Source organism: Python bivittatus, unplaced genomic scaffold (assembly GCF_059951505.1).
Source record: "Python bivittatus isolate LINGU-HERP-01145 unplaced genomic scaffold, Pbiv_v1 ctg000840_np1212, whole genome shotgun sequence".
NCBI classification, from domain to species: domain Eukaryota; kingdom Metazoa; phylum Chordata; class Lepidosauria; order Squamata; family Pythonidae; genus Python; species Python bivittatus.
The window spans coordinates 15,652,138-15,665,457 of NW_028277113.1; the positions used below are offsets into that span (position 1 = coordinate 15,652,138).

General features: G+C 38.6%; 1 protein-coding gene across 2 annotated transcripts in view; it reads right to left on the bottom strand.

The window, feature by feature from the left end:
* The window catches only part of NEDD9 (neural precursor cell expressed, developmentally down-regulated 9), a 60,682-nt gene that overhangs the window by 23,463 nt on the left and 23,899 nt on the right, over nt 1-13,320 (bottom strand). For both annotated transcript variants that reach the window (XM_025166005.2, XM_007427162.4), the window contains exon 2: nt 10,919-11,341. In XM_025166005.2, coding sequence (XP_025021773.1) covers nt 10,919-11,341 — 423 coding nt within the window. The remainder of the gene's footprint in view (nt 1-10,918; nt 11,342-13,320) is intronic.

Genomic DNA, 13,320 nt, shown 5'->3' on the forward strand with positions numbered 1-13,320 from the left:
ACTCACAAAAGACATCTTATACATATTCTGGGCCTCTAACTCAAAATAAACTTTCTACAGTCACATTAGTGAATCATTCCTTATTCCTGATTGAACGAGTCTGCAATTAGTGGTTTTCTGAGAAAGCCTGCAAGCTAAAGAATAACCAGAGACGTAGATGCTAATGGCTGAGATGCATGACACTACTCAGTGAATATGTGGGGTGAATAAGAGATGGAGTACTTCAGATCCTGTTACACTGGAAACAGGCATTATGCCTTTAACTGTCTGAGCCTCTTATACTTTGATATACAGACAAACCTGCTTACCAGAATTCAAAAATTAACCCACATGCGTGTTGCAATCATCAATAAATATCCCAGAAATCAAATACTTCATATTACAGTACTTTCTTTTTCAATGCACTGTCCACTCAATCAGCTTCTTGCCATCAAGAAGTCACTTACTTGGTTTGCTTATCCCCAAAATTAGGAGTACATGCAGCATTTAGCTCTTACGTGGTAAGAGTACATTATATGGGGATATGCTCCATCATAGCTTGCATGGTTATTAGCTTATTTACATAAAAACATTTTTCTCCTCAGAATGTGAGGCCATATAATACTCAGATTGCCTAGTGTGTAGGCAGAAGCTGAAGGGAACTATGAGGAATGCAAGGGCAACAAAGCAAGTTGCCAGCTTTAAGTAATGAATGAATGATACTCTTAATGTGTCTGAAAAATGGTTGCCGATTGGTTCAACTTTTTGTTATAATTTAATCACTGGCTTATAGACTGGCAACTTCTGAAAACTGAAGGGTTTACCTATCAGAAGCTGACTATTGGTACATTGGAATTTTAGAAGCAGTGCTGAAGCAGCCCCAGAAGATAATACTTGAATGGAAGATGAATGCCAGCTTGAGATTCTTGAAGGAAAGAGAAGATACACATTTATTCATTGATCTGTCTGTAAGATTTATTATGCGCCACAATCCTGAGGGACCAATAAATGATAGAGATGGCTGTCAAGTCAAAAGATATACACTGAGAACTGGTTCCTAACTATTTATTATTGAAGTGATGAGCATACTTACATTATACACCCACCTGCATTAACATAATTCTGTTGTTTTTTCTTTAAAAATCCATTTTAGCTGCATTGGTCCATGAGGCAAATAGAGCAATACCTACATTAAAAAATAAAGACTTCCTCAAATTGAGTTTGGCTCGTGGGGTCTACCATGTAGTTTTATTGGTAATGACAAGTGGCTTGCTCTTGCCTTCTTTCTTCTAATCTACCTACAGCCCTGGGATTTCCTTGTATCTCCCATCCAAATCCATCCAAATATAACCCTGCTTAGCATTTATTGAAATCAGGTAAGTTTAAGAAGTTTTTGTCCATGAACTCGACAATACCTTCATCAGAACAAAGAGTGTGCAGACTAAAATCTGTTTCAGGATGAAGATCATAGAATGAACACATTAGTTAACGGTAGGCACTGTCAATGTCAGATTACACCTAGCAATTAGGGGCATTAATTGTATGTGTAATCTGAAAGCATCCATTACTAAGCACTTCTACTAATGCTACTGTATTCAGCCTACAATCTTAATTTAGGAGCTGACTTTGAAATGAAGATCTTGTGGCTGAGACATCTGGCCTATTTTTGGGCCTGTCTTTGTGTCTTCTACACCCCAAGATTGCCTGATGAAGAGTTTTGGAGAATTTGAAAGCTTGTATGCTCCTTTGTGTCATTTTGATTAGTTGATAACTAGGACCAATCATTTGGCATAGATTACACTTTTGCTGTTAATGTGGTCCAACAAACTGAAGACAATTTTTTATCGCCATGAAAGTGTTCTTTAATGCAACTTCGGAACCCATTGTTTTAAATGATAACCTCATCTCTGCAGAATATTTTCCAGAACTGAATAAAAGTGACAACTTCTATTAAAAAAAACAACTAAGAAATTTAAGTGATAGCTGAGAATTAGAGCACCCTACTCACTAGAACCACAGCTATTTTGACATATTTAAAATGAGAAGTGAAACTGTACATTGATGTTTAGGCCTCCTTTTCTAAAATAAACTTTGGTTTCAGAATTATGTAGCAAGAAATTGGGGCATTATGTGACTATAGTTGAAATGAGGGCACGTAAGGGGAAGAAGTATTCTCCAAACGGAAAAAATGGTTCACAATCAAACTTCAAATAGTGCAGATGTTTTTCTCCCTTTGATGTGAAAATGTCTTGTGCAGAAAGAACAAACAAAGTTAAGCTGCTTTCACCATAACCACAGCCTCTGGCTTTTAAGGAGCATGTGAACAACAGCAGCAAACAATAACGGGCCAGAGAAAATGTTTCTTATTTTCAATCTTTTTTTTCCCCTCTCCCTTCTCAGTTGAGGCTGTGATTGCAGCTTAATTGGAAGGAAGGACATGGGAACATGGAACAATATGATGATGCGACTCATTTCTGTGTGAGCCTTTGCCAACCTTGGATGGGACGGAGAGAGGGAAGAGTGCCTTAAAACCCTTTTTTGTAAGCGTTTTAAGGCACTCAGAGTCTCATGGAAAGCACAGTTGTGAACAGTTTGCTCAGAAATGTTTATACGATCTCATGGATGCCTTAGACTGTGGTTATCTTTTTATTTAGACTGATATGATACTTAAAAAACTTGGTAGCATACCAATTTTGGAAATATGTTTTAATAACAAATAGCAGGCACTGGCTTTGCTACAATACACAATCTTTTTGGGTTGCTTTTGACTGGGACTTAATTATGCGCTACATCTCAGCTTCAGCATTTGTTGTCAGTGCCAGGTCTCAGACCTGGAATAAACAACATTGTAATAAATGGTGCCCTAGACACATTCAGAATGCCTTTAGCTTCTCTACTGACTAAATATTCCAAGCAAAATACCCCTTCACTTGGGATAAAATGTCAGGGATTTGGGATAGCACCTATGACTAGATCTAATTAGGTATTGCCATCTAGTTCACCATCATCAGACTTGTTCCTGATGACACAAACCCTTTTAAGGATATGTATGTACATGTTACTTACGCCTCCGCTCTACGGACCATCACTCTCCAAATCTAGTTCCTAGCCTCAGTGATATATTGAGGAACAATGGAAGAGTGTCAGGAAATCAGTAAAGAGCTCTATATATTATGTTGCGGTCATCCATTACTTAGACCCAAACCAAATCACATAAAATAGTTACATCTCTGTAGGGGCTCAAACCATCACATTTTCTAACAATTTGGGTTCATCTATGATGGACAGGTTCAGATTCTGTGAACAAATTACAGTAGAGTTTCATATGTTGTTCATTATTAGCCTCAAGTCACATTCGTTTGTTAGATTTATTTGTTTGTTTATCAAATGTATATGGCCACCTATCTCCCACAAAGTAACTCTGGGCAGAACCAGGAATTAAAACATTTTACAAATCCATTAAAAACAATAAAAATAAATAAACAAGACCATGAGAGGAAAGATGTTACAAATACAACCAACATGCAGGGTCCCTATTACCAGGGGATCCCCAGGCTTGCTGAAAAAAACCACGTTTTGAGGGCTTTTCATAAGGCCACAAGGGTTATTTATATACTGTTGCTTTCTCTTCAAAGATCTGGGCAATTTACAAATATAAAATACAACAGTATATAATAAAACCCATAAAACAGAACACATACAGAAATGTGCATTATCAAAATCCCAAACAAAAATAGTAGCCAAGCATCACCACTAAAATTCAAAAGCTTGTCTGAACAAAATCATTTCAACTACCTTGCAGAAGATCTACACAGAAGGAGCCAGACATGTATCGGTATTCCAAAGAGTTGAGGCCACCAAAGAGAAGTTTTGCCTTTACAGTTCTGCCTGTGTCCATCACTTCTCATGGAGCTAGGACCCTCAGTGATTACACAGGACAGGCAGAATCATTTGAAGGAAATGGTTTGTAAGATAATCTGGGACCACACTGTATAGGGCTTTACGAGTGCACTCTTTCCACCCAAGTCCCAGTAAAGGTAATCTAACAGAATGACCAATGCTGTTTCTGTACCATTAGCAGGTTTGAACCTGGATTGAAAGGGATCTAGATAACCTTCATTTAGGAGCTGAAATTTCACCAAAAAAGGAAGATTGAAAACTGAGTGGAAGTTGTCTAATAAAGCTGAATTGAGAGATGGCCTCTTTAGGAAAGAGCACACCATTGCCTACTCCAAGGTTGGGGGTACCTTCCTCACTTTCACTAATTACTTCAGAAACCAGATGTACACATTCATTCAATCAGTCTATTTACTGCCTCAGTCTTCATGGAGCCTGCACACTTATCTACCACCAAATTGTGCATACACCTGGCAGTCACCAGTGGCAGTCTGAAGCTAAGGTATTTAGCAATCCCACCTCCCTGACTCAGAAAAGGCAATGGCTATTTGTGGGGGCCTGCACCAGATTGCTAGTCCCCTTCTCCTTTACTGACCAGACCAATGCCTTCCACCATACCTCCCTCTGCCCATCACTGTGGATATATGGATATTTATAATCACCAATCTCATAGCTCTTGGCTGGATTTCCTGATCCCTCCCACCAACTCCAAATAGGTTTATGTATACCCTGGGAATCATGGTCTGTCTAAGCATTCCTGCTGATTCCCCTGACCACTCACACCCACACAAATGTCCAACTAATATACCTGTGAAACCCCCCCCCCCATAAGTACTACTTTCACTTCAGGGGCAGCCCTCCCATCCTTTCCCTATCTCCCATTTGACAGCAGACTCCAAGCCTCCCACTACTCCACCTTGATTGCTACACTCTTTAAGAAAAACTAATAGACTGCACCAGTACTATATTATGAAAATCATAGGCTTGTTTATTCCAACCCTGGTCAAACTTGCTTCAATTGCCATTGTAAGAAATAATAATAACAACAACAACAATAGTAACAATAGTAACAATAATAATAAAAAATCAAGAGCAGGGCAGAGTAAAAAGCAGACTTGTCTGCAAATCTTCTGCAGATTAATTTCAAACCACTTCTGATTTATTCTACATTTTATTGGCCTTGCAGTTTTGCAACCATTCAATCAATGTAAAGACAATAGCACTGAAGGAGGATATATGTGTGTGTGTGTGTGTGTATGTGTGTGTGTGTGTGTGTAGCGGCTGGACAGCATAGTGGCTAGAGTGCTGCCCTTTGATGCGGGAACCGGGGTTCAAATCCTGGCTGGTACCTACTTTATCAGTAAGGGTCCTTGGGAAAAGACCCTTAATGCTTTACCTGCCTACCTCGGATATGAAAGTGACACTAACTAAAAGAGTCATGCTGGCTCAGACGTTGCCCAGATGAACAAGGTCTGTGCCAGATGCTGGAGAACCAGGACAATCTGATTGTAAGTGGGCTACTGGAACAAACCATACATGGACAAGACAAGAGAACCTGGAATTGATTTATAACAGTAAGACCTAATGAGTATTACAGTATTACAACAGTAGACCTAAAACAGTATTACAACAATAGTTGTACCTAAATAGTATTACAACAGTAGACCTAAAACAGTATTACAACAGTAGACCTAATGAGAGGGGTTATATGAAACGCATGAGGGAACTATGGATGGACAATAGACCTACATCCACACTAACTGAGAAACAGCATTACCCAACGCTTCAGCATAGTGAAGAGGAAGCTCTTGTCACAACTTGAGACAGACCAAATACACATTACATCCCGGATTCAAGAAGACCCGGAAGAACAACTGGATATGCAGCCAACACCTGAAGCTGGAATGTCACTGCCACCCCCTCCATTACAAAGCAGAGCAGCTGATGTGAGGCATAAGATCATGGATAAACTAGCCGCAGTTAACCCTTGAGACTGATTACCAAGTCTCAGTGGAAAAGTACTATCAGATAGTATGCTAGAAGATGCCAATAGTACCTTCATGACAATCGCTACTACAATGCTTGGCTACATGACCAGACATTATGGTAGTAGACAAGGACCAGAGGACAACAGTGGTGATAGATATAGTGGTGCCAAGTGACAGCAACATCAGGAAGGAGCATGAGAAATTGGAGAAGTACCAGGGCCTGAAGGAGGAATTAGGATATGGAAAGTAAAGGCCAAAGTGGTCCCAGTAATGGTTAGGAGCACTCAGGGCTATGACTCCTAAGCTGGGAGGGTGGCTCCAACATATCCCAGGAATGACATCAGAGCTCTCTGTCCAGAAGAATGCAGTGCTAGGAACAGCTAAGGTATTGCACAGAACCCTCAAACTCCCAAGTCTCTGGTAGAGGACCTGAGACTGAGGAAGATTCCATAATCGAGTACCTAAAAAGTAGCTGAGAAGGCCAAAAGAGTCTTATACTGCTTATAAAGATTGTCTACTTAAGGTTGGGCAGAAGTCAGATCTGTAACTAAGATAAATCTCTGGACTTATTATAGTAGATTGACAAGGATTTATAATCCATAATTGTTGAACTAATTCAACAGCAAAATATTTCCCTGCTCTTAACCCTTCCATATATTATTCTGCTGAAATTATTTCTGTACAATTGTGGTACTCAAATCTTTATCCAGAGAATTTTATTTGCATTTAAATGTCTGATCTTTTCCATGAGGTTCCAGGTTATGGCTCTTCAGAGTCCTAAGAAAAACTAGCTAGTTTCTGTTAGCCTGAAATCTGTTTGCTCCTACACTACTAAAATTAGTAAAAGAGCCTCAGTTCTGAAATCTTTTGAGAGAATAGCTAAAATCAGTCTACCAATCCAGGAAACCCTGTTGCAGCTTCAATACTCTCCATATTGTACTCAAGTGATCAAGACAGGTGATCTTTGAAACAGTTATTTCATTATTTAAATCAGAAGGGTCCAAATACACACATTAAAAAGATCAGCATCTTGTTCAATGGTATGAGATTTCCCCAAACTCAGATGGGTGTTAATTATCTTCTACGCCCAGGTCATCATTCAATTTTAGCAAGATAGCACTACCCTTGATGGATATGTCAAACACGCAGGATGTCAGATGGACAATTCCAAGCCTCCTGTCCACATCCTAGAATGCCTTGGCCCACCAGACTGACCTAGGGCATTTCCATACTGCCACTGCTTCCCACAGCTGGCCCTGACAACAGTAAAGCCAAATAGTTCCTATCCCAACATTGCTGCAATTTCCCATCTGCATAAAATGCCACAAAAGCTACAGGCAGGAAGAAGGGTTTCTCCGTTTAAAAAACCACTTCTTTTAAGTTACTTTGATTTAAGATCACCACAAAGCTAAAGAAGCAACAGCAGCAGTTAAATCTAAACACTTATCACGCTGCCAGAAAAACCTGGATAACCATCAGGGATTCCAGGATTGTTCAAGAATTATGGACTTTTAGACAGTCAGAATTAAGGACTTTTAGACAGAAGAAGTAGCAAACACATTGTAAATGTAGCTGCAACTCAGCTTTTTAATTTATTTTTGTGACAAACAATCCTGACTGAAAACCTCATTTTCAACAAGGGATTTAAAGATTTATTCAAGCCATCCATCATTTATTTCAGCCAATTTGAAATTATTTGTTTTCAGAGCTGTATTTCAGCACCATAAGAGAAGTTGATCCAGCAATGGCCTTCACATTCCTCAGTTATTGCATCACTCTAATCACCTGCCTGGAGACGTCTCTCTGACCTGTCTTGCCATGCCCGCCAGCAATAACTGCTGTGTGAGCATGGTTTTATAATGCTTGGTGCTTATCTAATGGAAACTGTTAGGACACAAACACTATGTTCCACAGAGGGAATTAGCCACTTGCAAAGACCTCAGTGCCCGCTCCCTTTCATAGGCGCCTTTTCAAAAATCTCTTTGAACAACTGGTCCCATGCAGATATCTGCTATTTTGATAGAGGCACATGGACTAAGTGGCAACAGGTTCTAGCCCAGCTCATTTCCTGATATGCTAGTTTGCTGTTTTCATGACATTTTCCACATTGAGAAACATTTGCAAATGTTTATCAGCTCTGCAACTCTATTTTCCCATTTCATGGTCACTTCAATGTGGTGCATGCAAAATAATTAATTGCAACTAGATTAAGTATAATTATATATACATGGAGTCATTCTTTCTTCCTTGATATGTATGCACACTTATACACTCTTTTTCTCCTCTACCTCCTCCTGTTCTCTTACAGGCATCTGATATGTTGTGTGCAGTACAGTACTGGAGGCCTCATGGATGTTGCTGAATAAATAATACATAGTGCCTTCCCCTGTACACAGCTATGAAAACAAGCTATCTATACACCTTAAAATAAAGTTGTAAACATAGAGAGTTGTTGCATTTATTCATTAGTTTATATCTTGCCTTTTCATTGGACAAGGATGATGACAAACAGTGTGTTTACATGGGAAGATCCTGCTAGAAAACAGGAGTCAACCATTTGCAGTCTGGCTGTAGGCTTCTAGATATTTTGACCCTCTGCTATTAATAAGGCTCTTTGAGATTGTGTGAGATGGAATATTTTTAACTCCTGAGCTTTGCCAAGACACACAAAATACTTGCAAGTATTGGCTGTATTAGGCACAGTAGTTCATTTAATCTGCCAAGGACAGGTGTTGTCAGTTGAAGGAATGATATTCATAATTTTTGGTGTCAAGTAAGAAACCTGGAGCTCATCTGATCACAATGCCAGTGAATTGTGAATACTCCAATGAATAATAAGATTATTGATCCTCTTGAGAGTAGGGATTTAGGATAAGAGATTGCTTTGTTTAGATGAGGAGCACAACCTTACACACAAACACATTCACCCACATACATTTTAATTAAAGGGCTTTTTTTTTTTTTTTGCATCAAGATGATTGGGTAGACATAAAACTGTCCAAAAGACGGTTTTCTGCAAGTAGGAGATATGAGGTGGGTTTCCATGTCATGTTACTTAGGGTTACAGCTTTAGGTTATGCATACGGGCTTTGTTTTTAACCTTGGGTATTCATATTAACTTTACTCTGGGCTCCACTTGACCACCAAACTGCCACTCCCCAATAATAAGTTTTGCTATGTTTAAGTCCAAAAGAGTTTCCAATACGGTGATGTCAGCCTTTCCAGAGTACCACTCCACAGGAGGAGGAGGAGGAGGAAGAGGAGGTGGCAGCAGTGGCAAAGAAGTTGTCTTCTATCAAGGTATTTTACTTTGGGATTTAGTTAAGCAGATGAAGTCAGTTTATATATAATTTATACTACAATTTCAAAATCTATAGAACACAGTTGGCCACTTGTCATCTGCTATCCCCAAATCCTACTCTGCAATCTCCAAAACACCCACACCACGAGCTGCCCAAATTTGGTAACAACATTTTCAGTGACCTAATTTGTAAATTACTTTTTGTTAAGCCAAGGGTTAAAATAGATGGATTAAGCCTCAGTGGGGTTTTTACACTCCCATTTCTCCTCCTAACACATTCCCAAATCTCAATCCTGTCCCCCAAATGGACATAATTAAATTAAATTAAATTAAAGCCATGATTAAATCAGGTATCTGTGGATGGTTTGGCCAGTTATAAGTATACAAATGAACTGATAAATCATTTACTGCCTATAGAAAATATGCCCGTTGCAATGGGGGAAGGAGGGAGAAATTAGTAGTCAAAATATCAGATAAGGTTTTCCAAAAAAGCCTGAACAGAAAATTTAGCTCTTAAAAGCTGTTACTGGTTTGAGTTACTCTAAAGTAAATGGAGGTGTGATTCATGGGTGAACTGGAAGGATTTTCTGTCGTAGCTGAAAAGGCAGAGTCCGAATTTCTGTCCATATCAACTGCCGTGTAAGATTAAACCCTGGCACCCGCCAGACATGTACTTCCAAGCTGAGTATTCCAGGCTGTTGTATGTCACTGCAACACATTCATAATGGCTAAATAACAAGACTTAAGTATTCCAGAGAATATTCTGATAGTCCTGCCTTCCAGCCTCTATATCAGATGAAATGTAAAGGGTTTTTTTAAAAAAAAAAATCAAAGCAATTTTTCCTCTAGCTTTTAAGAGGCAATTACCTTGACTCATGCAAAGGGCATGTTAACACTGTTAAGGAGTGCTAGGTGACACTTTCTTTGCTCTATAGATTTTGTATTTAATTATGATTATCTAGACTTCCTGTTATTTCTGGTGTACTAACAGTGTCACTCTTGCATCATTTTTTCCATATATCCTGCAGCGTAAATTACTTAAACAAATTGGCACTTTTATCTACAGCTGGCATTTGCACAATTTCAATACAAATAAAGTATGCCCAACAAACAGCATAGGTGACATGCTCCAGGAGACTGCAGATGATAACATGAGCCACACTCTGTACCATCTGTGGGGATTTCTGTTAATAAAGATCTAAAACGTTTCCATTCCATAGGAGCCCCAAAACATTTCACCTCTTCATAATAGCATTCTGGCTAGTCAATTTACAATTTGAGTTGAATTAATTAAACAAAGTGAAGCAATTTACCCATGGTTATTTGTATATAATTCTTTGGAATATGTCAATGCTGACTCAATTCCTCCTGCTCTATAACATGGAAGGGAACACAAGTCCCTTGAGTATGTGGTCAGGCATCATTTGTGCTAATGTGGGACTAGAGCCCAAACTGTCCAGATGTTGGCCCAAGCTACTGTTCCTGTTTTTGATTTGAATACATAAATCTAGAGGATGGAATTCAAAGGAATTGTCTAATTCTATTATCCCGTGTAGGGCTGAATCTTTTCTGATAATGGCTATTCATCCCTCTTGGTTTTTAACATATTTCACTCCTGACACATTAAATATATACATAAGTATCACTAGTATAAAAAGTGTTCCACCAAGTTCAGATACTTTTTCAATCCCACAATTATGTGGTTCATGCAAATACTTTGGAAACAGATGCTTCAAATATCAGCTGTACCAACCTTACTGCCCGCATCAATTCCACCAAAACTTCTCTGCCCGGATGGAGGCACTTGGTAAACATCATGGGCTGTGGGTACCTGGTAGATTCCCTGATTCAGATAAGAAGGTGGCACTTGATAGATGGGATCCCGAGGAGAGGCATGAGCATTTGGCACTTGATAGATTTTTTGCTGATTAAGGGATTGAGATACTGGTCCTGAATTTGGCAAGTCTTGGTTAGATGGACTCTCTTGTACAGGGCCTACCAGAAGTTTCACACGATTTCCAGGAACAATGCCTTGTCGTCCATGTAAAGAGCAGAGCCACCATCCTTCCAATCCTTCAGTGTTCTGTTCTATCACTGTCAAAATATCACCTTTCCGGAAGGCCAACTCTTCTGCACATTCTGGAACATTATCATAAAGGGCTCTTGCCATAAGATTCTGCAGAGAAAACAGACAACGGAAGGAGAACTTAAGGATAATATTTCTAATTAGTTGCATAATGCAATTTATGGCAGAGAAATATGTTAAATAAATAAAAAAATCTGGATGCATCTGGCTTTACTTAAAAATATAATCACAGTTATCTTTATTTTGATAGTTGTGTGGAAGACACTCTAAGTTAAATCTTGATTGTTCTCATGAAATACACTTGAAATACTTAATTTCTGATCCAGAATTCCTAATTTTAGACTGAATCATTCGCTATGCTTGTTGAAGTCCAGGAATCTGAATTTCCAAAATTACAAACTTCAAGCGGACATGTAATTTGAAAGCCCCTGATACCACTTTCCTTGGTACAGCTTTTCTTTTAAGCCACTACGTTTGTCTTGTTTGCCTTAAACTAAAAGTATAATAGGTAAAAAAAAAAAAAAAATGGCAAAGCTGCCATGTAGCAAACATATTCCCCCAAATTTCTAGTTTCTTTAGTGCAGTGTTGTCCAAACTTGGCCACTTTAAGATGAGTGGACTTCAACTCCCAGAATTCTCCCAGAATGCTGGCTGGGGAATTCTGGGAGTTGAAGTCCACTCATCTTAAAGTGGCCAAGTTTGGACAACACTGCTTTCGTGGCAGTGAAAGGGATAGTATGCCAGAATGAAACCCCAGTCCACATCTTGGTCTACCCCTGGACTCTTGCTAAATTATTCTGAGCAAGCCAACTATCTCTCAGCTTTATTTTTTAAATTTATATCCCACTTTTAAATTTATATCCCACTTCTCTTCCAAGAGTTCATGTTGGTTTACAGCGGAATCTTTCTTCATTTTAGCAACACAACGACTCTGTGAGATAGGTTGGGCTGAGAAAAAGTGACTGGTTCAAAGGTATCCCATGCATTTCCATGGTTGAAGATGGACTTCAACCTCAGCCTTCCCAGTCTTAATCCAGTGCTATAACCACTACATATTACCAGCTCTCAACTTTATTTTATTCTCTGGAAAATGGGAATTGTACAACCTATCTTACTGAATAAATAAGAAAAAGTGTATGAAGAATTTAAATACTAACTGACATTTTATTCCAGATGTTTGACAAATTTTCCCTCTCCTCTGCTTGCTCTCAGGTGTTTAACATCTCTTCAATAACCACTAAAAGTGTTTCCAAGATTGGATGTCTAGAATTCGATAGATCTACCTAGAGATGAAATTTTGACATGCCCTTGCAAAATCTGACAAGTTACTTCAGAAACTTGCCTCACTCTTAAGAAAAAGCAAAACAAGATTCTAACATCTGTGGAGGAACAAGGGTATTAAAAAATGAGGAACTTATTATAATGGACACAAGTGGGATTTCAATATTCATACAGTAGGATTTTCATTCTTTTCAATCATTTTCTCTCTCTTGCCAATGTCCTGTACTACCATCCCAGACCCATCCTGAAAAAGCATCTAGCTAAATAACTGCACAAGCACAATTCAAAAATAGTAATCACAACAAGAATGATCCTGGATTCCGGATGTTGACATCTAAACCAGAAAGCTGCTGGAAAGGTAGGAGAACAACTAAAAACCTGATTACTCAAAATCATAGATAAAGAAGTTATTGTTGTTGTTGTTGTTATAATTATTTTAAATTTACTAATTTACCACCCAACCCCAATGGACTCTTCATGAAGCTTCAGATTCTCATCCAATAATTTTGAGTCCACTGAGTCAGAAATTTTAATATAAATGTATTATTTTGACTGGTTTCTAATCCTTGTGTTACTCAGGAGCTGATTTCCTGGAAGGGAACGCTTTATGTAATATGTTTTTCCTGTGAATTCAGCACAACATTCTTAATATCAAAAAGACTACCTTTGAATGTATTCACATTCATACTCCATCAAAGGTAGCTCCCCCTAATTTTCAAGATACCAAATAGAAAAATCAATATATTTAGGGTTCCCCAAGTGTCTTTAAGCTTAGATTTAAACTTCTT